The sequence below is a fragment of the Plectropomus leopardus genome, chromosome 12 (genome assembly GCF_008729295.1).
Source record: "Plectropomus leopardus isolate mb chromosome 12, YSFRI_Pleo_2.0, whole genome shotgun sequence".
NCBI classification, from domain to species: Eukaryota; Metazoa; Chordata; class Actinopteri; order Perciformes; family Serranidae; genus Plectropomus; species Plectropomus leopardus.
In genome coordinates, this window is record NC_056474.1 from 28,072,240 (window position 1) to 28,099,711 (window position 27,472).

General features: G+C 37.3%; 1 protein-coding gene across 1 annotated transcript in view; it reads left to right on the forward strand.

Moving 5' to 3' along the window:
• The window catches only part of col15a1b (collagen, type XV, alpha 1b), a 40,516-nt gene extending 14,352 nt beyond the window's left edge, over positions 1-26,164 (forward strand). The window contains 37 exon segments of the mRNA XM_042497968.1: positions 331-445; positions 1,101-1,141; positions 1,306-1,488; positions 1,677-1,703; positions 1,790-1,852; positions 2,457-2,534; positions 2,724-2,786; positions 2,880-2,889; positions 2,892-3,037; positions 7,602-7,655; positions 7,817-7,852; positions 7,974-8,111; positions 8,305-8,364; positions 8,451-8,486; positions 8,667-8,708; positions 8,847-8,909; positions 9,988-10,023; positions 10,865-10,948; positions 11,053-11,118; positions 11,939-11,974; positions 12,304-12,366; positions 12,500-12,589; positions 13,062-13,097; positions 13,227-13,280; positions 14,570-14,626; positions 14,855-14,914; positions 15,618-15,662; positions 18,896-18,977; positions 19,651-19,676; positions 21,417-21,515; positions 22,422-22,566; positions 22,727-22,791; positions 23,421-23,552; positions 23,848-23,946; positions 25,123-25,197; positions 25,409-25,606; positions 26,045-26,164. Coding sequence (XP_042353902.1) covers positions 331-445; positions 1,101-1,141; positions 1,306-1,488; positions 1,677-1,703; positions 1,790-1,852; positions 2,457-2,534; positions 2,724-2,786; positions 2,880-2,889; positions 2,892-3,037; positions 7,602-7,655; positions 7,817-7,852; positions 7,974-8,111; positions 8,305-8,364; positions 8,451-8,486; positions 8,667-8,708; positions 8,847-8,909; positions 9,988-10,023; positions 10,865-10,948; positions 11,053-11,118; positions 11,939-11,974; positions 12,304-12,366; positions 12,500-12,589; positions 13,062-13,097; positions 13,227-13,280; positions 14,570-14,626; positions 14,855-14,914; positions 15,618-15,662; positions 18,896-18,977; positions 19,651-19,676; positions 21,417-21,515; positions 22,422-22,566; positions 22,727-22,791; positions 23,421-23,552; positions 23,848-23,946; positions 25,123-25,197; positions 25,409-25,606; positions 26,045-26,164 — 2,823 coding nt within the window.
• Positions 26,165-27,472: the final 1,308 nt, after the last annotated feature.

Sequence of the window (27,472 nt, forward strand, 5' to 3'; positions counted from 1 at the left end):
GTATGATACACTCTTTAACCCTTTGAAACATTTCATTTCCTTCAAAAACATGGGGGAAGGCAACAAAAGACACGGCCAAAAATGAGTGAAAGAAAGAGCAAAAATATTGTAAAAAAAAAATTACCTGAAAAAGCAAAAAAAAAGTCAAACAAACTAAAAACAAACAAACAAAAAAATAAATATAAAAAATTATTATAGTTTTCTGTATATTTTTTCCTATTTATTGATTATTTTCTAGTTTTTCTATGAGCTACTTTTTAGGTAAAGAATTCTTGCAATTTGTGGGACACAAAAGAAATCAAACTAATTTGTTCCTTGATTTCTCTCAAGGAGGAGGACAGTGTTCCGGTCAGAGCTCCACCCACTGAGCCTCCAGAGGTGGAGCTGGATGAGTACTCTGGTCAGCAGACCCCAACAGAGGCCAAAGAAGAAATGCTAATAAGAGGTCAGAATAAACCTCTGATCTATATAAAGATCTGTATCTAATGTTTTGATTAGCTGTTCAAAAGGGGCAGTGGTGGCCCAAAGCTTCCAGAAGCTGACTTATGACCAGTTTGATCCCAACAGTGGAAAACTCAAAATGTATGAGGGGCAGCAGCACATAGAAAGCTTTCTAACATGTAGGGCGGCCTATATGGCACTGCATCATGTTTTATCCACTTCAAGAGCACCACAAAGGGCACGTTTTCCTACACATTTGGTTATCGTAGAGTGCTTTTTATCATAGGGCCCTCTAGAGGGTACCTTTGCATTTTTTTAATTTTATTTGTATTTTTTAAATGTTAGTTTTTTTATTTTTATTGTATCATATTTTGTTGTATTATATTAAATATTGATACAATAAAAATAAAAAAACTAACATTTAAAAAATACAAATAAAATTAAAAAAATGCAAAGGTACCCTCTAGAGGGCCCTATGATAAAAAGCACTCTACGATAACCAACTTTCAGTTTGGCTCTCCAATTGTCACCAGGGTTAAGGGTTAATTTTGTAGTGTATGCAGTACATTTGTCTGTGCGATAATTTTCAGTTTATACAGTGTTATCTTATAAGAATTTCATTGGTCAAACCTGTTAATGATGTCACATGTTGTGCATAGGGCCACACCGGACTGAGGAGCCAGGGGAGCGATCAGGAGATGTAAGTTCACGCATGGACTTTCTCACTCGTCTGTCACTTCCTTATTTTGTTCATCAATGTTGTTTAAAACATTCTGACAATTCTTTAATATTTTTGCATGACCACATCTTTACTACAGTCTGCGTTCGTTACCCATGAAAATATTGTTTAATTTGAATCTCCAGGGTCGCATCAGGCCTGGATTAAAAGGAGAGCGTGGAGATCCTGGTCCCCGAGGCCCACCTGGCCCACCCGGGCACCCAGGCCCCACCCCTTTACCTGGGCAAGCACAGCCTGGCCCAAGAGGAACAAAAGGACCACCAGGAGCCCCTGGATCCCAAGGACTGCCAGGGAAAGATGGACAGCAGGTTTGTGTGTCAGTGAGATAAGGAGCGTGTGTGTGTGTGTGTGTGTGTGTGTGTGTGTGTGTGTGTGTGTGTGTGTGTGTGTGTGTGTGTGTGTGTGTCCTGTGTCTGTGGTGTTGTGGCCATTGTTTTATAGACCTCTGAGTTCATAAGATTTAGTGCTGACTCTAAATCCTTCTCTCGTTTTAAAGGGAAGCAAGGGTGAAAAAGGAGACCCAGTAAGTTATTTATCTCGTAAGTTCTTCTGTCTTCTTATCTTTGTTTCATATCACACGTAATAACTCTATTGTGTTTATACCTCCAGGGTGAGAGGGGAGCTCAGGGATTTCCAGGTTTGAAGGGAGAAACTGGAATCAAAGGAGAAAAGGTGGGCCTAAGGCACACTTAACTTAACACAACTGGTAGACTTTTAAAGGTCCAGTCTGTAGGGTTTAGGGGGATATACGGACAGTAATGGAATATAATATTCATAACTAAAAGTTTAATGATCACCTAAAAATAAGAATTGTGTCCGCCATGTTGACTGTACAGTATGACAAACGCTGTCTCAACATGGGAACATTTGCATTTCTGCATTTTTTCATTTGAGCATGTCTGTATATATGCATGCTGTATTTCTGCATTGGCCACTGTAGTTCTCCTACATATCCAACATAGGGCCACTGACATTTTGCATTTCTATATTTCTGCATTTCAGCATCTCTGTAATTCTGCATTTTTGCATTTCTGTATTTCTATATTTATGCATAACTGTGTGTCTGCATTTATGTGTCACTCACTTTTTCTACACACCTGGCACACAAGTGGAGACTCAGTTGGTAGTTTTCTGAAACATCACAGCTATATCTTACTAAGTCCTACACACTGGACCTTTAATTCAAAATAGCATAGCATTTATTGTATATCCCCAAATGAACTGTGAAAAACAGATATTTCTTCCTGTCCTCTTCTCTTACCTTTCCTCTCCGCAGGGAGACTCTGGAGTTGGTATACCAGGCCCTCCTGGCCTCCCTGGGCCTCCTGGACCCCCCAGATCACGAAGTGTACCCGTGAGTGTCACAGTTCATGGTTTTATTCTGGCTTTTTGTTGGTATTATTGAGCTTTTCTAGTGCTAAAATCAGCACACAGTAAATGTAGAGGAAGGTCAATCCTAGTGAGCAATCTGATGTGAAGAACAAGAAGGCTGAAGGATTACAAATATATCAGTGTTTAAGACTCTGTGTTATCTGTGTTGCAGTATGGAGCAGATGCACTGGGTTCTGGCTTTGAGGACCTGGACAGTGACACTGAACTCATCAGGGTAAGAGAAAGTTTTCAAAACGAGATGGGATGGTCCAATGGCTTAATTTTCACAGTGAAATAATAATTATAATTAAAAAAATCTTTCCTACAGGGTCAGCCTGGTCCACCGGGCCTCCTGGACCTCCCGGCCCCCCTGGGCCCTCTGGCCGCCTGTCATCGTCTGACACAGCTGAAGGCCTGTCTTCAGGGCATGCTGGATCACCTGGTACCCCTGGCAGAGACGGGATCCCAGGCAATCCTGGAATACCGGTAAGCCTGATGAATGACATACAGTGTTCAAGCTTCAGTTAGATTTTGTTATAAATATGAGTAAAACCTGTAGACCTGTGGATTTATTTTCATTACAAATATTTAGCCATGTAATGGTCCTGGAGTATTGTATTATAAATTCATTATTGCATGCAGAGACCTATAGGACCTACAGAGAAGTATCTCATTGTTGAGAGATTAAGGGTCCGGTGTGAAGGATTTAGGGGCATATCTTTGCAGTAATGCTATATTATACTCATGACAATGTTTTCATTAGTGTTTAATCTCCTGAAAATAAGAATCATTGTGTTTTTGTTAACCAAGAATGAGCTGTTTATATTTACATATGGAGCAGGTCCATGGGGTCTGCAATGTTGTTTTTTTAATTGGTTCAGTTTTAGTTGTTTGCGATCTGTAACCTCCCCACTAGATGGCACTAAATTCTACACACTCAACCTTCAAGTACACAGTTTTAAAAACCAGTCATGTTTAAAATTTATCCACCCCAATAAAAAATAATGTAGGAAGGCAGGCACATAACTCTGGCACAGAATTTGCCATACATTTCTTCAGTCTGCAAATCTTTATTTGCCAAGTAAACTCTTGAGTTTTGCACAAAATGATATAATTGTGAGGCCAAAGTTTACACTGACTGGTTTTGAGTATCATTAGTTGTCACATTCATATTTTCTTTCAAATTGTAGCCACAGATCCTGAATTAACCTCACATGGTCACACAAATATTTCTCATTTTCCCAAATGTAAGGCATAAAATAATTTGCACCTCATCAGCCAGAATGGAGTCCAGAGGAGTTTAAGACTATATCATGATTACAGTGCAAACTGGAGATGTGGAAATTGCATTGAAAATTTAAAATAGCTGTTTTAGACCCATTTTGCATTAAAAAGTTAAAAGTTTAACATTTTGAAACTTGAGCATATTGGATATATTTCTTCAAAAAATAACAGAAGGTGATGAGCAATGGCAATGAGCAATGACTTACATGAAATGGCCCCCAAATTAGCATTTTTTTAAACAATACAAAAAAAAATTGTCCTAAGAATTAAAAAAAGAAAAGTAAAAAAAATTGCCATAAGTGCTAAAGATAAAATCAAAATTTATTATTATCATTGTTTTATTTCTGTAGCGTTTTATATATATATATATATATATATATATATATATATATGTATGTATGTGTGTATGTGTGTGTGTGTATGTGTATGTGTGTGTAATGTAATAAAAATTTGTAAAAACATACATACAAACATACAAGAATTGTCTTTACAATAAAAAAAGAAAGAAGAAAATTACAAGAAAAATACCATAAGAAAGTGCTAAAATAAAATCAAATAAATATTTTATTATGATTATTAATGTAATTTTTTTTCCTGTATCATAATTTATATATATATATATATATATATATATATATATATATATGTGTGTGCATGTATATAAGAATCATAAAAATTATGAAGATACTTTTTTATTTATTTATTGGCTGCCTATGTACTTATTTTTTAAAAAATGTAATATTCTCCCTGTCGCATGTTTTTATGTGTATATATATATATATTTATATAACACACACACACACACACACAACATAACACCTAATTTTTATCAGGTTACACAGGTTTAAATGTTTGTTAAGGCGTCAACAAAACTGACTCCATCCAGGTTTTAAAGGGTTAAGTAGCCATGTTGCTGTATTTTTGTCATTGTTGTTGTGTATTGTCCCTCTCATTTCCATAGAAATTCCCCTTCAGTGTGTTTCTTCTTTAGTCATATTGTAGTGATCACTGTTAGTGTGTAATGGCTAATGATCAGTCTGTGTTTTATCCTCTCTCTACCTGTCATCCCTCTGTAATTATTCTCATCCTCTATCTCCTGCTCTTGTACTCCTTCTATCTCCTCCTCCTGTCCGCTCTGTTTCAGATGTTTGACGATTGGTTTAGTGGTTCTGGGTCTGATGGTTCAGGTTCGGGCTCAGAGTTGTCCTCTGACCTCGGCTCTGGTTTCAGTTCTGGCTTCAGTTCTGAAGCCAGCTTTGCCTCTGGTTCTGGGCTTGACTTTGGGTCTGCTTGGGGTTCAGGAGAGGTATATTTTCCTGGTTTGCTCGGTTAACCAGCAAACCACAAATAAAAAGGCAGAACTAGTCAGTCAGATGCCTGAGCACTGAGGAGGCAACACTCAATTACAATATAAATCAATCTGAGACAATCATCGTGCTTTATTTATATCAGCTTTTCATGAGTTTAAAGCTCACTACCCCAATGCTCAGGCTAATGACTGTCCATTATCACCAACCATGTTGTCTTAATTGCTGGCTTGCAGACAGCTTAACTGGCTTAAGTTCTCTCTGTCTTTCTTTTTTCTTGTTAATCTCCAGATGTCACTGCTTACAGACTTTGCAACCTGCTTGGAATTTTGTCAGTTAGCTTTGGTTCATTTACCTTTGAATGTTGTCATTCCCAAAGAAACATTTTTGCATGAAGTTTGACTTTTCATGGTAAAGTGAATAAACTGAAGGAAACTGACATCACATTTGCCATGTAACCTCAGCTTGAACTGCTATTTTGCTTTTTTTTTCCCCAAAGAACATGGTAAGGGAAAAAGTCTGCCTTTTCAATGATCTGTTTCATTTTCTCTTTGTGTATATTACTGTATATTTGCTTTTCTCACTCAATGCAAAGTACCCGGTTACACTGATTTGCACTAAATCTAGCTCTGAGTTGGTACACTTGTTAATATTACTTTATTTACAATTCTACAAAATGGTCCTGTAGTCTGTGTGCTTTTTATTTAGGATATGATAATAACACTACAGAGTCAGCACAGACTACCTCAATATATGAACATGAAAAAAGACAGTTTTGTTATTTTGAGTCTTGCGCCCTAGTGGAACTAAAGATTGAACTTAAGCACTGAAATTTACAAAGAGTAAAGCCCGTAAAACAGTGTTTTCTCATAGAGTACTTAGCAAATGAACAGTATTATACCCTTCCTCCTTTTATTTTATTTTAATTTTTTAACCACATACAGTTTCATAGAAATCCAGCTGTTGGTCAAGACAAGAATTTGAGGAGAGATCGTGGGGCCACCAAAATGAACTTCTTTAACTTTATTTATTTATATAGCACCTTACATACAAACATGCACCCCAAATGCTTCACAAAGCAAAATTAAGACAAATCAGACATATAAAAATCTATCAATTAAAGACAAAATAAAAAAACAATAGTTTTTTGAAAGATTTAAAAAGTATGTTAGTAAAACAATATGTTAAAAATCTGTGAATTGAAAGTCAGTAGAATACAATCAAACACCGATGATAAAAATAATATGATAACCAATAATTAAAACTGAACAACTAAGGCTATAACATTACTCCAAATTAAAAGCAAGACTTAAGTGATAGGTCTTTAATTTAGGAAGAAAAAAATTACAGGGAGAGCTTGCTTGGTACACGTTGGTACATGTACATGTTGTCAGTTTTTGCATTAAAAAGAAACATTGCTGTGCATTGGTCTGATGCTGCTTTCTTAAAGGAATACACTGATTTTTAATAACTTCAACTTTCCTGTGAAGTGATAAGAAAACAGACGACAACTTCAGCTTCAAAGGCTGCTAACTTCACTGTGTCGTGCAACAGTAATGACAGACTCCACCTTGAGTACAAGGAGCTGAATGGGAAACAAATGTAACTTTAATTTGCTAAAATAAGGCTAATATATGATGCAACAGATCACTCAACAAATACTCAAATGTGAGCATGACGCACTGAGGTTAGCAATCTTGTGGTGACTCAGAAAATGTTGTCATGGGTGATCTTATCACCTAAAGTGATAGTTTGGGATTTTTGGAGTTGGTGAGGTGCTCATTTTTAGTCAGTGCATTGCATACAATTGATTATTGGTGTGTGTATCGGTGAGTAAAGGCATTTGTTATGCATTATAATCCCCATCTGTCAGCCTCTAGTTTATAGCTAGTCAAGAGCACCCATAAATAATTATAAATATAAATATAATATAAATAATTTGAAGTTACAACTATAATGTTTAATGATTGCTGATGTAGTGCATCAGTAAGCATTATGTGTGTTTATGAGTGTTCTCGTAAAGCATTATGAACGCCTTCTTCATGCATTATAGATGTGGTCTTCATGGATAGTGTCGTCTTAGTTCAATACTGCTTTTTTTCAGAGTGGCTAAAATAAAGTTTTGATATCAATCCCTGTGGGGTGCGTGCCCGGTCTGTTTCTGCAAACCGAGAGCGCGGCGATTGCCAGCTACTGAATGTAATACACTGACTATACATAATAATCTCATAAAGCCCCACTTAAAAAATCCCAAACTATCACTTTACTGAAACAGACCCAGTATTCCTTTAAACTGACTGGCTGTCACCTTTGGATTTGGCGTTGGTCCCTGTTGGAATGGCTAAAGGGTCAACATGTATCAAATCACTCTTTTTTTTCTACATTAGCATATTTTCTGTGATTCATCACTGTTTTATTTGTCTACCTGTACTCGTGTCTGTCTGTGTTTGGATGTCCAGGGTCCAGCAGGAAGGGATGGAGCTCCAGGTCTACCAGGAGCAGCAGGAGAGAAGGTATGATCATAGAGATCAAGCCTAAATATTTCTGATAATATTCGATACTATAAACACATGTTTAGTGTTTTCCATCATGTGTGGACTCCATATATCGATCTAAAAAGATGTAGTGCTCTACAAGTAATACTGATTTCTTGCTTTCGTCTTTACATTCTAAGGGTGACCAAGGGTTAACTGGGCCACCTGGACCAAAGGTAATAAAAATCGTCTGCACACCATGTGCTTGTATTTCTACTTTCTATTTTAACCCCAAATAAACACAATTATGGTTATGTTTTAGTGAAGATGAAGGACTTTTTTTCTTTCTCTCTGCAGGGTGAATGTGGGCATGAGGGTACAGCAGGCTCCTCAGGGCCTCCAGGGCCAAGTGGTCCCCCGGGAAAGAGGGGACCACCAGGTTCCCCAGGACCCGCTGGCCCTCCCGGACCTCCAGGAACCAAATTCTTTGTAGAGGTAACCCAATTTAATACCAAAGATCTATGCAAACGTGTCTGCTGCTGACTAACTCATACCGAGCTACTTTCTTCAATAAGCCGAGAAGGAGAGAGCAGCAATTTTTTGCCTTGCCATCTTAAACATAGTGGCGTCATAACACATGTAAGATTTCAGTTCTGTGTGTAACATCAGGCTGTGTTTTTGTTTTTAGGATATGGAGGGATCTGGGAAGAGTGACATGCTGATTGGAGCTGGAGTCGGAGGCCCACAAGTTGGTGTGAAATTGTGTGTTTTTACATAGACTGTATAAATTGTTTCATATACAGTAAGTGTTTTCTGTTTTTTTTTTTTTTACAGGGTCCCCCCGGTTTACCTGGCCCACAGGGACCCAAGGTAATCTATTTATGAAAAAGCAGTTAATGTTCAGATTATGCTCGCTGTAGGTAGCTGGTATGCTAGTTTTTAACAGCTAACAGTGCTGTATGCTTGTGCAGTGCTTTTTGAGACACGTGCATACAGATTGCATTGCTTCTTCTCGCTCAGTAGTTGAAGATGCTTTCATGTCTTCTGTAGGGTGAGGATGGAGCCACAGGTGCTCCAGGGCTCTCTGTCAAGGTAAGCTGATTCTGAAAAAGAGTTAAAAGTAGAAATCTACATATAAGGCTATGTATGTAGAGTTAACCATGTAACTGAAATTATTTGAACTCTGTGAAACCTTGATGTTACCTCTGTTCATACTGTGTGTGATTGCAGGGTGAGCCAGGGGACCCAGGGCCAGAGGGTCTTCAAGGCCCTGCAGGACTACCAGGTGCTAGGGTAAGTAGCAGGTGTTTTTACATAACAAATGTGTTGATGACTCTTAATTATACATTTTCATTTGTTGGCCGCAGAATAGTGTTTTTTTCCCTCATAGAGTTGAAATGGCTGTTTGTGGTCTACAAAAAATTTGGACTGATGTTGAAATATGACATTCCCCACAGCAGGGAATGATAATTTTAAAAAAATCTATAATAACAAGGAATAATAACAATTTACTGATGATTGATGAATCGGTCGTTAAGAATTTAATTGAACATGTGAAATTGAATCAATTAATCGATAGGCAAACAAATTGCTGTCAAAATATATGCAATATGTTGCTGTAAGCTTTGACTAAGGATAAAACAAATTAGTAATAAGGGATTTTATTAATTTATTTTAATAATATTTTTCCAAATAACAAATCGATTAATCGATCAATAATTTAATTGATTAATCCATTAAGGAAAGGGCTTCATCTTATAACTAGCTAGCTAGATTGTGTGTCACGAAAATGTATAAACCTGGAGTGGACTATTTTGGTGCTGCAGTCAGAGGAGGGCCTAACGTTATTGTTAGCTGTTGATGGTCAGTAAGTAGCTCCAATTTGTAACTGCTAATCAATTGCTATTATTCAGGAAACACACAGTGGTAGTACACAAGCTTAGTTAGCACATTTGTCGCAAGAGCAGGAATATCATCTGCAAATAACATCCAAAAAATTCTTGAATATTAGCTAGAATGCTAATAGCAGTTAACTAGCTAGCTAGTTCGGGAGCTAATCGCTTCTGCTTTGGTAACTTTAGTCATACATCTTGCCAGTTAGATATATTGAAATGCTCCCAGCTAATTTCTGACATCTATTTGCTTGAGAATGTTTCACTAAACCACTTTTTAAATGGTAAATGTTTGCATGATGCATGCCGGGTATACAGCACTGAACTGTTCACTAACAATATGCTAGTTCCAGTTGGATGATGATTGAAAAAAATTGTTAAACTCTTTTTTTCAGTTCACCTTAAATCATAATATGGTTTCTAGATAATGGTTAGCAACACATGAATCTTTTCTTTATTTCCTTTTACTCTACAAACAGGGGGCCAAAGGAGAAAAGGGCAATCCAGGACCCAAGGTAGGCTTGCTACACCAAAAATAATGTGTGGAAATTAAGGGATACTTTATAGGGTCTGCTACAGTTTGCGAAGTATGTTACATTTTTTTCCGAATGTTTAGAGGCTATAACTGATATTTTTCTAACAACAATGTACCATGTACATTTTTGTGCTTCTGAGCCAGAGATAGCTCAGGATGGAGGCATTTTGTTTTCGGGCTATCTATGTACATATGGGTTTATGTCCCATTTGTAAATGTAAAATCTCATGAATGCCTGTGGAGAATTTCTTCAAATCTATTGTAAATGTCTACTTAGATTCAAAGATGAACTGATTAGATTTTGGGGGTCAAAGATCAAGGTCACTGTGACCCTGCATTTGAACGCAATATATCAAGAAGGCTTTGAGGGAATTTCCTCATATTTAGAATAAGGGACCACTTGCACTCGAATTGAAGGGAATTGATTCAAATTTGGTGGTCACAGGTCAAGGTTACATGAATGTCTCATAGGATAAAATGATAAAGTGATAGCATTTTTTTTATCCAAAAGGTCAGAGGTCAACATCAATGTGACACCATAATTTTTCAGCAAAAACACTTTTCTGGCTATTATTCAGCATCATATCTCAGGAACAGAAGGGCAGACGTTTGGTCAGATACTGAATTGGTGACACTAATCTTGAAACTGTATTGATTTTCAGATCTTCTGTGCTGCCAGGGGGAAGATATGCGTGAAGCATCTGTGTTTTCACAGACAAGGATGTTAACTGTTATAGCAACTTGACTGGTGCATAGAGCCAAGGCGGTAATTTTAGTTATTTTAATAAAAGAATAATAATTATCTGTATTATCTCCCAAAGGGTGATCGAGGTGCTGATGGACTCAGTATCCCAGGACCACCTGGGCCTCCTGGACCTCCTGGACCAATCTTTAATCTGTCAGATGTATGTGAACACACAAACACCCTATTTGGTGAATTTTACAAATCTCTAAATATGTAACACATGCTTAAGTGCTTAAATAAACTCATGCATTTTCTTTCTTGCAGCTGCTGCTCAATGTCACAGATGGGATCTTCAACTTCACAGAGATCAGGGGACCACCAGGGCCCCTGGTGCGTACTACAAATTCCTTTGTAGTTACTGCAAAGTGACAATGTCTTAAGATTTAACTTTACTCCTTCTGCAAAAGTTTGGATGCAAACAGACAACATTTGATAATAAGAACAGAAGGAGATTTAAACTACAATGCAAGAAGCCAATATCTTACTGTAGCAGCATTATTGCTTCTTTGAAGCTTTTTTTTGGCTGCAGTTGTGTTTGATGGTGCTGTGTATGAGCATGTCATTAACACTTTGAAACTAGTTTTCTTGTGCTGCGTTCAGAAGCCTTTCACAGGCTTTTTAACCCCTTTAAACCTGCACAAATCCCTTTGATTTCTTTTGTAAACATAGGGAAAAGGCAGCGAGCAACTTGGCAAAAAAAAAGCCCTGCGCATTGCAAGAAATTTGTAAAAAGTGACAAAAAAGACCTGGAAAACAGTTTGATCGAAAAATAGAGAACATTAATGAAACAAATAACAAAAATGTCCAGACAACTATATTCATAATTATAATTATACATTTCAAAGTATGTTAAAGAAAAAATGTACATATATATTTTCAATTTTCAGCACTTTTTTGGGTTACTATCTTGCTCCTTTTTATTTTTCTTTCCTTTTTTTTGGATTTTTTTTGCAAAATTTTGGACCTTGTCTTTTTATGTTGTTTATTGCCTTTTACCCTTATTTTTTTTTACAAGAAATTGAACAGTTTCTCCTAGTTTTCAAAGGGTTAACCTAGCTACACTGCTTTAGTTTGTATCCCTTTTAAGTTTGTGCTTGCATGCATGCTTACTTGTGGATGTGTGTGTGTGTGTTTTGTCTGCGTGTTGCAGGGCCCTGAAGGCTTGCCTGGCAGAGCTGGATTTCCTGTAAGAGCATTTTGCAACACTAACTTACGCTGAGCATTTTATCACCTGTTGACTGATTTTTAGAGAAAATTTTATATTTAATGAACAAAGATGAAATAATTATTTAATAGCAATGTCATTTTTTTTTTTTTTTGCTATCACTGGGCTAAACAGGGTAGGTACGTTATTGCCACTGATTTTTTTGTTGTTGTTTTACCTGGATTTATTTTTTTAGCTCTCTGTAAATAACACCTCTTTTTTATCAATTGTAAAAAGCTCCAGGACCTTACTTTTTTAAAATGCTATAATTTTTCAAATTCACTCCTCACTACCCTTTTATCCTTTCCCAGGGCCCAAGGGGACCTAAGGGGGACATAGGCCCTCCAGGTTTTCTAGGGCCATTAGGGCCCAAGGTGAGAACTAAACAGAATGTAGATTATCACAAATGTTATGTTACTTCTATGAGCAAAATAAATGTTCTTGAATGTAAACAACTGAGAAAAATGTATAAGGTAACATTACATTTTCAAAATTTTGCAAAAACAGGGAGAGAAGGGTGAGCCGGGCGTGACCATTGCTGCTGATGGATCCCTCTTGTCAGCGCCGAGAGGTCCCCAGGGGCCCAAAGGCATCAAGGTACCAGCAAAGTGACCCCTTGCCCGTACATGGCTCGACCTTACCTTCTCCAAACAACTAATGCTAACTACAGTGGTCAATGATATTAAGATGGTGAATATGATGATGAATGTGAAAGTTTCACTCTGATCTTTTCATTGTATACCCCTGACCCTAATGCCTGTACCACAGATGCTCAGTTTTGGAAAGAGTGGAGGTCTATCTCAAGGATCAAATGCCAAAAATCTAACTCTCTTAAGATCCTAAGCCTTGAAACATACAATGCAGCTCAGTTTTTTTGGACACTGAAATGGGGACTTAAATTGTGGAAATGGGAATAATCCAACAGTTAGAAACAGCTCATTTAAACTCACAGCCGAGAGACAAACCATCTTTGAAAACACGTTTATGACTGCCATTAATTAAAATATCACGCCACATCCTTGTTGTTTTCTCTGGTCACATTTTGGTGCATTGCTTTGTCATTTTATAGGGTGACCGTGGGTTCCCTGGACCTGCTGGACGCATGGTGAGTCATTAAATAGAGCGTTAATCACATTTGTTTATCAAGATAGGCTAAACACAAATCTTATTGATTCTTTATTACTGAAACTGTAATTATGTTTTGTACACATCACTGTGTTTGTGTTTATTTCAGGGCCCAATAGGACCGCAAGGACAAAAAGGAGAATATGGCTTCCCTGGTCGCGCAGTCAGTATCTTGAATTTGTCGTTTATATGTCAGGGAATGAACAACCCCTTTGTTAGTGCTTAGAGAAATCATACTTATTCATACATTTTGATCTGTTTTCAGTCTTCCTTCCTCTTTCATTCATTCAACTCAGCAAGGTTTCACAGATTTTCAAATCTTGTAGTTTTTAGTTGCCTTGCACTCAAAATATGTATTGCAGGTACAGAGAACATATACTGTGTCCTCTATTTAACTGATATTTTGCCTTAAGGTATAGTTCTAAAGTGCATTGCACAAGTGCATTCAGGGCATGTCCACATTTGGGTGTAATGTAAGACGTAAGGGGCAAAGGAGTTGTATTTATTTAATTAATCATATGCGTGACATGAATTCAATCAATCAGAGTGTCGTCTTCCACTTGCCCCTGGTGCACTGCTATTTACATAGTGGATTTAGCATATTGGAGAAATTAGCTGAGAGTGATGCAGTAAGAGTAGTAATGTCACTGCATAAAATATCAAAAAAACTAAAAATTATGGTTATAAACTTGAAGGAGGAAACAGAGATAAACCTTTAGCTTCTGAAACAAATCAATAAATGTTGCTGCTCCTTGTGTGTAAATGTGCACATCTCTCTCAACCTGAGAAACCTGGGCAAACTGGCTTGATTTCTTTCAAAAACATGAGAAGAAAGGAATTTAGGAAGAAATGACTTAGAAAGTAGCAAGTAGCTTTTAACATTGTTAAAAGTAAAAGAAAATGACTTGAAAATGTATACAAAAACAAATAAACAAACAATAAAAAACAGAAATGACCTAAAAAATGAAAATTATGGTAATTTTGTAAATATATAAATATATATATATTCTTAATATATGATTATTATGATAATGACAAATGCAGTTCTCTGGATTTTTTTTTTCTTAGCATTTAAAAGAAATTCCTAAATTTACTAATTTTTTTGCAATTTTTGGGCCCCTTTTTTTAAACACAAATTGCTCATTTCAATTTTTCCACCGTTGTTTTTGAGCGAAATCAACCAAATTTGTCTAGTGTTTAATGGTTTAAATATTTCTTAAAGGCATTTGAATGCAGGACAAGAAAAGTGAATCGATCCAGGTTTTAGGGGATTAATTATGATCAATTAATCCCACTGAAATGCTATGATCAAGGATCTTTTATAAAGACTATAAAAAAGAGCACCACATGTGACTCAATGCTCCATCAGGCTCATGAGAAAGGACCAAAGTAACAGAGCGCATGAGTTCATGTGCTGATGAATGATCCAGATCATCCTTTCTCTTCCTGTAGGGGCGGTCTGGTATGCCTGGGAGGAAAGGTGACAAAGGAGATTCTGTCGGCCAACCGGTAAAGAGGACGAGGAAAAGATCTGTGTGATCCTAATCAATAATTTGACCATTTAAGACAGACATTGTGTGAATTTTGGTGGTGGAGTTACTCTTTTGTTTTTACATTAGGATTGTGATTTGTGCCTGCAGGTAGTTTTCACCTCACTTTGAAACTGTGTGCTGTCTGACTCTCTTATAAATGAGATGGTAGGCAGTGACACTAATGTGATGATGTTTGCTCCCACAGGGACCTCCAGGTCCCCCGGGCCCACCTGGAGCTCCAGGGAGAGTTATTGGGCTAAAAGGAGTAAGTTTCCATCTGTGGCTTTTCATCTCTCTAATTTGCTATTTTCAGCTGTGGACTAGGAGGTATATATATATAAATACGTGTATATATATATATGTATATATATATGAGAATATAAGAGAATCTCACCTCAAAATGGATTACAAAAACTAATACAGAATCCTACAATATCAAGAAGTGGTAATCATGATTATGGTTATGATGATCATAAGTATCAGAAGGTTCATGATAATACAGAACTAGTACTTTACATTGCAGTATTTAAAAGGCTTGCTTCTCAACTTAAAACAAGTTCATATAAATGCCTTTAAAAGCAGGACCCCAGAAAATGTTTTTTATTTTTTGATGATGATGCTATGCATTTTATAACAGGTGTGGCTTCCATTTGACACCAGTAAACCTATGTGGATGTGTACTACAATTTGGCGTTGGCTCCAGTTTTCACAGAGATCGTCAAATTTTTCTACAGGCTATTGGAATAATAATAATTTTAAAAAGCTGTAATCTCGTAAATCACATAATCACACACAACACATAGTGGCTATGACGATATGCCAGAAAGACCTGTTAAGTATGAGTACTCTGTGGAGCACCAATATCTCTGCACGCCAGTTTGTGTGTGTGTATGTGTGTGTTATCTACAGTACAGTGTTTGACTTGGCTCGTTTAGTCTGATCACGCTGCTCTGCTTTGAATTCCAAAGACAGTGTTTCCGGTGCGCCCCCGACCGCACTGCAAAAACGGAAGAGTAAGTCTGAGCCGGACCATCTGATCGGTCCGTTTCAGTTTGAAATGGGTCCATCTGGTGGGTCTGTTGGTGTGTGGGTGTAGCAGCATGGCAGCTTTCTGGTCTGGGCTACAAACAGTTCCCCTCGTCGCCCCTACTTTACCTCCCTCTATTTTCTCCTCCCTCTTGGTTCTCCTACTTTGCTGATGATCCTTAAAAAGACTACTCATCTGTGGGTCTCATTTCTTCAGGCGTTAACATTCCTCTTGTATGCAGATTGTATCTTGTCACGTGTTTCATGATTTGACCCAGTTGTGGTTGAATCTACAAGCAAAATTTAATTTGAATTAGTCGCCATATGTGGATTAAAGTTGCCACCTGCAAATGTGATGTGACTGGTCTGATCTTCGCTGCATCTTGGGTTCATTTACCCCAAGATTCTCTTTGCGTTTGTTAAATCCAGTCTAATCGCCTATGATGAATGTTAATGCCAGGTGTTAAAGGGGGTCTGAGTCTGAATCCTGCTTGCCTCCCTTGTCCTTACCATCCTCATCATGTCAGGGAAGAGGAAGCCTGAACCACTGACAGGGAGGAGAAACAATTATTGACATAACTGATGTCCACTGTATGTACATTCAGAGTTGTTACCAAATCAGTTTTCAAAAAGGAATATATACCTAAAATGGTGGCCATGACATGATTTTTTTTACAAAGAAAATATTCTCCTTAAAGCAATAGTTCTGAGAGCGCTGCCCCGGATGCTAAGCAATGTTCTGCTGTGGACAGGAGCAGCACTAAAAATTGCCATCTTAAAAAAAAGTCCCACCTAAAAAACAATATCAGTTAAACTTAGAGCTTTTTCACAGCTTCATCCTAATGTCAGACAGCCCTTTCCATTTACACAGCATTGGTTCTTGCATGAAATGTTCAATTTTTGTTGCGGTTTGGCCTTTTGTTCACACAACAACAGCGTTGTGGGGGCCTGAAAACGCAAACTAACGAAATGTGAAGCGGTAAACCAGCAACTCCCGTGTTCTGCAACGTAAAATAAAGAAGGGCAGTCTGACAGCAAGTTAAAGCAGACAAATATTCTCAATATAGAGACTTAATATATACACTTAAACTCATATCATTTTTTTATGTATTACTAATGCCCCCATCCACATTACTTAGCTTCTGTGACAGTACTCCAGCCTGCTTTTCCAAACTGAGGGCATGCTGACCGCCATCTGACTATGGATACCTCATACCACCCATCATAAAAAGATCCAAACTATCCCTTTAATAACCTGTATAAAACTGAGATATATCAAACTCTACATCCTTCATTATTGAGATGGAAACTAAGAAATGTGCAATCTGCTCTTCCGGTTCCGGGTTTGTGGGTTCTGCTGTAAAACTTTCTGCTTAAAGTGTCCTCTGTGGCCTCCAGTTTCTGCTTGGCTAAATTCCAATCAAGTAAACCAATAAAAGGCTTTATGCAGGAGTTTTACACAAATTCTATTAGAAAACCAGTAGCTGTGCAAGGTACAATATAATTGTCCTACATCTGTACCAGTTTTCCTGTGCTGCGTTTCACAAGATATTTCGCCCTTTGAAAATTAAGCAAAATGCTTTAATTTCTTTCAAAAACATAGGGGAAAAATGCAACTAGGCAAGAAATGTCCCACAAATTGCAAGAAATTAGTGAAAAGTGACAAAGAAAATGATATAATTAAAAGGGTGACAATTATTACAAAATTTTCAAAAAACTATGGAAAAAATGTCCAGAAACCATATTTATAATTATTCAAAATATTAGTTGGAAATTCTGTACATTTTTCACATTTTGCTAATTTATTAATTACGGCAAGTGTGTCTTAAACCAGTTTGCTCAGGTTTCAGAGGGTTAAAGTCTGCTGATTAAGGTTTGATGGTAATTATATGGATGAATTCTGATTGGAATTTGGCTCCTTTGTCTTCACATGTCACTGTTATGGTTTAGGTGATGGGCTCCTCCATAAATGCATGATAATTCATTTCTACACTTTCATGTGACTGATGAGCGTCCATGAATTTATACATTTGGTCTTTTAGTTCCTGGTTAATTTTTGAAACTCAATATCTCTTACTTCCAATCACTGTCACACCTTCGATGGAAACGGGGGAGTAGACAGATTTAAGTCAGTTTTTAAAAGTAATTATTTTGTGTTATGATTTTGTAAATTTTCTGGGGGATACGTGCATTATTTAAGTACCTGTATTACCCTCATATTACATACACGTAAACGTTTTATAAAAAAATTGTCTGTCTAGCTAGAAATAGAAGGCGATTTGAATTAACTTCGGCTGATCTCATGCAGTTCTGTCCAAAGACCTCAATACCAATGTTGTGACAAGAATTTACAATATGAAATTTTGGTAATGAATCAGCATTAATATGAATATTAGTGGTAAAAGCAAATGATAGAACAGCTACAACAGTCCACTAAGTTTAGCACATTACACAACTTTACTGTAATTTTGCCTTTAAAACCAGGAAGAGATGATACTCAAAATCTAAAAATGATTTGTACTCTCATATAAAAAAACGTTATAATATTGATATATTATGCAGTCTTAGTGGACTATAGTGAAACATAATGCTTATGACAAGGGAGTTGAGGGCTATCTTTGATCTTGTTCTCCAACACCCTATAAATGTCATATTCCTTTTGAGATACTTGTAAGATGCTATAGATAATATATATTAAAATAATAATATATTATATATATTATAGATAATTAAAGTGATGTAAGGGCGTATCGTTTGATTCAAAGCAGCTGTGGTCAAGTTGTGGAGTGGCTGAGGACTCCAGGGAGTATTCACTATAACTTATTGTAAAAATATACATAAACATAGCAACAGTTTAAATTTACCATGATTAAGTAGTGCAGATCTGTTTCGTAAAAACATGTGTAACACTTGTTTTAACCTTTTTCTCTACACCGTTTGCATTTTACCACAGCTGAGAGACGTGCTGCTGTCTCAAGTACGCATCCCTGGTATTTAACAGGTGTTTTTGCAGTCCTGACAGTGATGTTTTAACTATTTACATCTGTGTCTTCTTTTTTATTATAACCCAGTTTTTTTAATATTCTTTACAGATGTTAAAAATCTGAGTTCAATGTTCAGCAGTCTGTACATTGTGTACATGTGCACATGCCTGCTGTTGCAAACATGCTGGTAATGTTAATGGACGTGTGTGTGCTTGTGCATGTGTGTGTATGTGTAGGAGTCAGCAACAGGGGGAGGTTCAGTTGGAGCTAAAGGAGAAAAAGGAGATATGGGACTACCTGGCGAGCCAGGCTCATCTGGTAAGACCAGACCAACAGACACTCACTTTACTGCCATTGACTTTCTTACCTATCTTACGCCTGAGTTCTCACAGGTTTTAACCCTTTGAAAACCTTGGCAAATTGGTATTTCTTTCAAAAACTTTGGGAGAAGGCAATGGGCGATGAAAGAAGAAATGACCCAAAATCACCAAGAGATTAGTAAAAAGTACAAGAAAATTAGCTGAACATTAGTTAAAAATAAATAAATAAATTCGTTTTTGTTTTTGTTTTGTTATTTTTAAAGGAAATGACCTGGAAAAAGTGCTTCAAAATTACCAACAAAATTATATAATTAAAATATGTAACTGTGATCATTATAAATTATAAATTTTCCAAATTACTCTTCTAAATCTACTAACTTTTTGTAAGTTGTGGAACATGTCATACCAAGTTGCTGATTGCTTTTCCCCATGTTTTCTCCCATGTTTTTGAATGAAATTTCTCCAATTTGCTCAGAGTTCAAAGGTTCAAATACTTGTGAAAGGCATCTGAAAGCAGGATAAGGAAAGTTATGCTGCTCCAGGTTTTAAGGGCTTAAACTATTAAACTACTAATTTGCTTAAAAAAGATTTTACCATCAAAAAGAACATTTTTTTATGATAAATGTTTGCCAGAACTTGTATCATTTATGTTATGTCATTTTTCATCTCAGCACCTGCATATCCAGATGGAATTGTGGTGAGTACCGATTCATCTTACACAATTCATCTAATGCCAACAAGGTCGGTAAAGATGGTAAATGACCAAGCACTATTCTAGTCCTAAATTAACGGCCTAAACTGGAGTTAGGATTTATGTCATTTTATTAAATATAGGGATGGAAATAACAAGTTTTATCACAATACATTACTATATTGACTCTTTATATAACAATACAATATGCACTGATATAACAAAGAAGTGCAGTGGTATGCTCTGGATTCAGTTCATTTCACCTGCGATTGATATTAAATGATGTCAGTAAATATCCATCTTGTCTTTTTCTTGGCTGCTTGCCATCGTCTGCCTACTTTGATGTGCAATAATCCAGTGCAATAACTACATTCATGTGTAATATTCTATATTCAAATGTTGGTAATCTGTTGTTTTATTTATCACATTGTAGAAACAAGAGCAAAATGTAGATTTATATTTATATTTTAGTGTTTATATATATTTGTTTTATATTAGCACTTATGTTTTAATTTTATTGATATATTCTATACTTTCCTACTTCTTTTAAGACTTTTGAATGGGAGCATCTGTAACTAAAGGCAATTTCCCCTCGGGTATCAATAAAGTATTTCTGATCTGATCTGATCTGATCTGGGCCACCAGCAGTGTTTGAGTGTTATGGAAGGAAGCGTGTTTCGATGGAACTGGTGGCACAGATGCACCATGGGAATTTCAAACGAGATGTATCTTAGAGATGACAATATGAATGATATTCATAAATATTTTGAGGGGAGCACAATAATATCAGCAACTCATTGGTATTGGCCGATATTGGATTTAAAATGAAATATCGGAATCAGCCAAAATGCTGATTTGTGCTGATATGACAAACCAATTTCTTTGTTATTATTATTGAAAAAGTGAACATGTACAAAATGTCAACTCTATGCTGAGGTATTTTTCTTGTTATGCACAATAAATGACTGTCACATACATTAAAAAGCATTGAGGTTCGACGATCACTATAATTGGGTGATGAAAAAAAGTGGATATATTGTTATCGGTATTAGGCATCGGCCAAATTAGTTGTGATATATATCAGCGTATTGGATATCACCAAAAAACCCAACATCGTGCATCCCCAGATATTTTTACTGTCTTTTGATGATATGGGATCGTTGATCACTGAAGTAGAAGTAGACCAAGACTGAAGAATCATTAAACCTGTAGTTAAAGGTGCTCTGATCAATATTTTATATAAACAATGGATCAAATGAGTTTGTTACTGCTAATGTTCCCTTTCATGTATCACAAACCGACAGAGAAATATTGTCTATCTCTGCAGTTCCCCTCAGCTCTATGGAGCATTTTAGGGTCTCTTAGCTCATTGTTTCTGTTTTACGTATGGCCCTCAACTTTACTTTTTTTGGGTCACTTTTGCCGCTCTCAGCAGCTTAACTTCCAACAGCAGGCAGCATCTTTCAGCTATAAACCACTATACACTACTCAGAAGCAAACCACAGACAGACACAGTTAGAGAAAAGCTGGTGAACATAGAGGAGCATCTAAGGAGACAGATATTTCCCTCAGGAGTTGATATAGATGATGAAAAACAGGTAAACACTGGACTTAATGCATCAGGTGGCCACAGATATGAGCACAAACAAATGGTAGCAATGCTGGCTATGACAAAAAGCTTCTCAAAACTCTTGAACTGTCATGTCGTCGATCTTTAGTAAGTTTGTGTTTCTGTGGGTGCTTCAGGGTGCTAGAGGCGATCAGGGATACCAAGGTCAGAAGGGAGAAAAGGGTGATGAAGGTCTGCCTGGTCCTCCAGGACTGCCTGGGAGATCAGGACTGGTGGTAAGTTCTATTAATATTATCTCAATGAGTTAATAATTATTCTCTTAGATGATAAGGATATGTCCAGACAGTGTTGTAAGTAATACACACAAGGTAACATGTTGGCTCGTAAATTTAGTATGTGTACGCAGGCTGTGAAGACCTCTCTTCTTAAAGCTTTTTGTACACCTCTGTGTACTGCACACCTGTGACCTCATTACCAAAAAGGTTGCTTGCAGAGACTGACTGTGACCTGTAATGACAGTATGAGACTGCTGCTGCTGCTGAAAGCCTCTTAGAGTTCTATTGCAAGCCAAATGTTTGCTGGTGTTTGGGTTCCCACTTGTTCTGCATTAATAAGAAATCTGATTATATGTGTCGGGTGGTAAAATCTGAAAATAGCTTTGTTTTCGCTCTAGCTAATCCTGTACTGAGTTCAGTGAGGTTTAAGCCTGGAATTTGGAGCCACTGGGGTTCATGTCTGTATGTAAATACCTGATTCACTGTGGAATGTTTTTTTTTGTATATATATAATATTATCATTTTTTTACTATTATGTTAGTTTTATTGTCTATGGACCACTCTATAAGCTGAGTCTGAAATACAGTTTTGAATTGAATTGAATTGAATTGAACTGAACTGAACTGAACTGAACTGAACTGAACTGAACTGAACTGAACTGACTTGAACTGAACCAAACTGAACTCAACTGAACTCAGCTGAACTCAACTGAACTCAACTGAACTGAACTCAACTGAACTGAACTGAACTGAATATTCAGGCACTGGACTGATTAATCAGTGTAATCAATCTGATGATATGAACAGTGCATGAGTAAGAACGAAAAAAAAAAGATGAATGAAATTTAAATTTGACAGTGCGGTGCGGGATTACCAGATGAATGAGTCTGTTTATATTTCCCTGCAGGGTCCAAAAGGTGATTCTATCGTGGGTCCTCCAGGACCTGTTGGTGCTACAGGTCAGGCCGGAGCCCCTGGGTTGGGACGACCTGGTCCCAGAGGGCCCCCTGGCCCTGCTGGACCCCCAGGGGTTGCAGATGCATATGGATCAGGTATGTGTGTGTGTGTGTGTGTGTGTGTGTGTGTGTGTGTGTGAAAGCGAGAGAGGGAGAGATTGAGACCTCAGTTTATATCCATAAAAGTTACAGATCTCATGCATCGCACATGAGGCTGACTGGTGTCCTTGTCTGTCAATATATTTCTGATCGTCAGGTGTCAGTATTCCCGGCCCTCCTGGTCCTCCCGGCCCACCAGGATCTCCAGGATATGCCAACCCGGTAAGATACCCGCGGTCATGACACTTAAGCTCTGATCTACCTCATGTTTAGTTGTCTACGGCTGTCTTTTACACTACAAGTATATACTTACATGCTTTGATGCTCCCATGATTCATTGAGTTGTTCATTATCTGTAACCACTAATCTTATTCATGGTCGCAGCAAACTCTCATCATGATTTGCCTGAACCCTTTGAAACCTGGAGGGACATCACTTTTGTATTTTAACATTTGAGCTCTGAGCAAAATGATGTGATTTCTTTAAAAACCATGGGGGAAAATGCATGTTTTGAAACACTTTTTCCAAGTTTTGTTTCCTTATTTGTTGTTGCTTTTGTTATTTATATATTTTTTTATGTTTTACTAATTTTCAGGTAAATATCTTGTAATTTTTACTTTTTTTGGTGCTAATTTTTGGGGTTTTTTTGGGTAATTTCTTTTTTGATTACTCATTGCTTTGGTTTTTTTTTTGTTGTTTTTCTTTTGGGAAGAAATTAAGCAAATTTGCTCAGGTTTCAAAGTTTCAAAGGGTTTATAGTGACACAAATTGTATCCCTGGTGGAAAGAAATTGATGAAATCACCATCCCTAATTATTGATGTTAGTATAACGAGATGTTGTGTGTATTCAGGTGACGACCTATAAGACGAGCCATGCTCTGAGCAGAGAGACTCACCGGGCAGCAGAGGGAACCTTGGCCTACGTGTCTGAGAAGGGAGGAGAGCTATACATCAGAACACGCAATGGCTGGCGCAAGATCCAGGTGTGTATTAGGCGTATAGACATGTGTTTGGTTCAATGTGTGGACTTTTAGATCCTTCTCTTTATCATACCTCAATTATTATCAACGTACAAGCATGTAATTGAATGTCTGTATTAAAAAATGTGCCAAAAGTGGGACCTGATAATTAGACATAATTGAATTTCTTTACAAGCACTGAATATAAAGAACTTTTCTTTGATTTGTGTCATCATCTGAAGTACCATTTAACCCAATAAAAGTGGATTTGATTTGGCATCATAGCTCTTTAGCTCAGGTGTGTGTGTCCCTCTTTTAGCTCGGAGAGTTAATAATTTCTGGACCTTCTGCCTCGGCGGCGTCTCAGTCCCTGAGCAGACCTGGAGAATTGAGCAGACCACAAAGGATCCACAGCCAGGTAACACACACACACACACGCACACACATAACCAATATTTGTAAATTCTGCGCTACCTTGCAATTTTGCTAAATCACCCCAACTTTTCCTTGAATTTAACTAATCGACTAATCATCCTTGTCTCTGGTTGTGGAGATGCATACATGTGCAACACATATGTGTCAAATCTACCAATCAAATTACTGCTAAAGATCACGCAAGGCCACTCTGAGACGTACGGTATGAATGCTAAGTAAACTGTTTTGCACCATGTGCAACATTGTTTTGGAATGCAAACAACAACACTTTTAAACAATGTGGAAATATGCAGAGAACAGACAAGACATATCACCATAACAGAGGCTGTGGCATCCCGATCTGTTGCAAGTGTTCAAACAGTCAAGGGGGGTTAGATTAATTATGCATGGTTAGTTATTGTTAATGTTATATTAATCCCAAACTTAGAACAATGTGGTTTAATTATTATGTTTTCAGGTTGTTCGTCTGTCCATCCCATTCTCGTGACTGTGATATGTCATGAACACTTTGGAGGAATTTCTTCAAAGTCAACTTTGACTTAAGAATTAGATAAGAATTTTTCATGCCAAAATTTCCCACAAATGTTTAATATGATAAAATGATGAGGTGATGTCATTTTATGTAGAAAAGGTCAAAGGTCAACTTAACTGTGACTTCGTAATGTTCTTCACACACACACGCACACACACACACACACACACACACACACACACACACACACACACACACACACACAAACACACAAACACATGCTGATTGTATGGATCTTCTGTGCTGCCGGGGAAAGATGTAAGTGACGTACCCATGTTTGCACACACGATCATGAGCTCCAACTTGACTGGTTGGCAGATTCATACAACCACAAGTTGCCTTTTTAATGGATGACGCACAAAACAATTGCAACTATTTTTTCAGTTTGCACTTGTTCCCTCAATTCCATTGCAAAAAATACCTAAAAACACAGAGTGCAACATGCACTAGAATTTTGTAGAAAAACTGCAGCAAAATCATGCATTTTAGGTAGCAACAGACCCCAAAAATGCCAGCATAAACTGGGCTGATCTTTGGAAACATCTTTGAATTTAAAACTCTAAAAACCACCTACCAAACAAACACATAAACGCATAAAACATACAAATTCATGTTTTTGTTGAAAAGGAGCTACAAGAGGGCAGTAGAGGATATCAGCCCAGCTACAATGTGCTACCACAGACCTTCAACGCTATACCTGGGGTGAGTGTAACAAACATGTATGCACTTACACACGCCTACTGATGTATACATGCATGCACACATAGACCCAGAGACCCGTGTAGCCAAAATCACATGGCCCAACAGCAGCCTAACTCTGGCACGCCTGACTGATGCCAGATCTTTGATGAATAACGTGTCCGATTCGGACCAAGTGTATTGTTTCCTGATCTCTGCATTTTTCCCTTTTCAGCTCCATCTGGTAGCACTGAACGCCCCGCTGAAAGGGGACATGCGTGGCATCCGGGGCGCAGACTTCCAGTGCTATCAACAGGCACGCTCCATGGGGCTAACAACCACCTACAGGGCCTTCCTGTCCTCACACCTCCAGGACCTGGCGACTATCGTGAGGAAAGCAGACCGCACTGACATGCCCGTGGTAAACCTCAGGGTGAGGAGACATTTGTATCCACATTCCTAATTTTATTTAGGAATAATGCAGATTCATCTTAATGAGAATTGAAAGTGGGTTAACCCTTTAAAACCTGAGCACAGTGACTTGATTTCTTTTAGAAACATGGGAGGTAAGAAGGCAATGAGCAACTTGAGAAGAAATGACCCAGAAATGAAAAAGACATTAGTGAAAAGTACAAGAAAATTACCTGAAAATTAGCCGAAAAAAGTAAATTCATATAATATAATAAAATCATCTCTTGCATGTTGCCCATTGCTTTTTTATCCATGTTCATTCTTTTTTTTTTCAGAAGAAATCAAACCAATTTGCCTGTAGTTCAAAGGTTTAAATATTTGTGAAAAGCGTCTGAAGGCAGCACACGAAGATATGTAGTTCCAGGTTTTAAAGGGTTAATGATGTGTGATCTCCTCTCAGGGTGAAGTGTTATTCAGTAGTTGGATGTCCATCTTCTCTGGAAATGGAGGCACATTTAACCCGTCCACGCCCATTTACTCCTTTGACGGACGAAACGTGATGACAGACTCAGCATGGTGAGTCAGAGCGTGTGTGTGCCTGTGTGAGCGCGTAAGTGAGAGCATTCGTGTGGAGGGAAAACAAGAGGCAATCATCCAAATCAATGATTTCATGAGACACAGTCGGCCTGCAAATACAAAAAAAAGTAAAAATACATCTAATAATCTTACACTATACTATGACTTTTTTAATGACATGCTATAATATGTCTTTCTTACAAAATTTTTATGACGTATCGTATGACTTATTTCATTTTTTATGACTAGCTACAGTGTGACTTTTTTGTGACTTTATGACACTTAACTATGACTTTTTTTTTTTATAACTTATTTTTTATTAACATTTTCTTTGAACAATTACAGTGAGAAGGTGTATCCTGAATAGTTCATTAGACAGTTATAGTTTTCTCAAAGTCCTTATTGTCCAGTGGTAATGGTGGTGTCCTCTTCCTGGCTTCTGTATTCAGTCCATTTTTCCCATTTTTCATTAAATTGCGTCTCCTGCAATCTCAATTTATGTGTCAATTTTTCCATAACAAATAACTCCTTCACAATGCACAGCCACTGCTCCTTGGTCGGTGGATCCACTTTATACCATAGTCTTGTAATTGCCTTTTTGCTTGCCGATAACAATATTTTAAGTAGATACTCGTCCTCTTTTTGTATTATATCCTGTGTCAAATTTCCTAGATAAAATATCTTACATGATTTGGGTATCTCATACCCAATTATTTTGTTAAGGCCTCGCCATATTATTTCCCAATATCCTTTTATCTTTTGGCAAGACCAAAATATGTGTGTGACCTACATCCATGTGTCCACATGCTCTCCAACATGGCTGCTGGTTAGATAACAGTTCCTTCCTAATTTTTGGAGTAATAAAAAATCTAGTCATATTTTTCCAGTTGAACTCTCTCCAGATCTTGGAGCTGGTGGCCGTGCACTGCGTTTTACAAATAGCAAACCATTCTTCTTCAGTTATTTGTTCCTTCAACTCTTTTTCCCATTTTTCTTTGATATACAAAGAGGAAACCTTTCTACATGTCATCAAACCTTTGTATAGAGCTGAAATCACTCTGCATTTTTTGCCCTCATAGGCTTTCTGAAAAACCTCAATAACTTCATTTGTTGTATCTGTTTTTATCTCCTTTTCATAATAATCCCTTATTTGTAAATATCGAAATCGCTCGTGTTCATCTAATCCAAATTTTTCCTTTAATCTTTCAAAACTCTGCAACTTGCCCCGTTCAGTCATTATACATATTGCCGTGATGCCTTTATTCCTCCATTGCTTAAACCCTTTATCATGAATACCGGGTATAAACCTTGA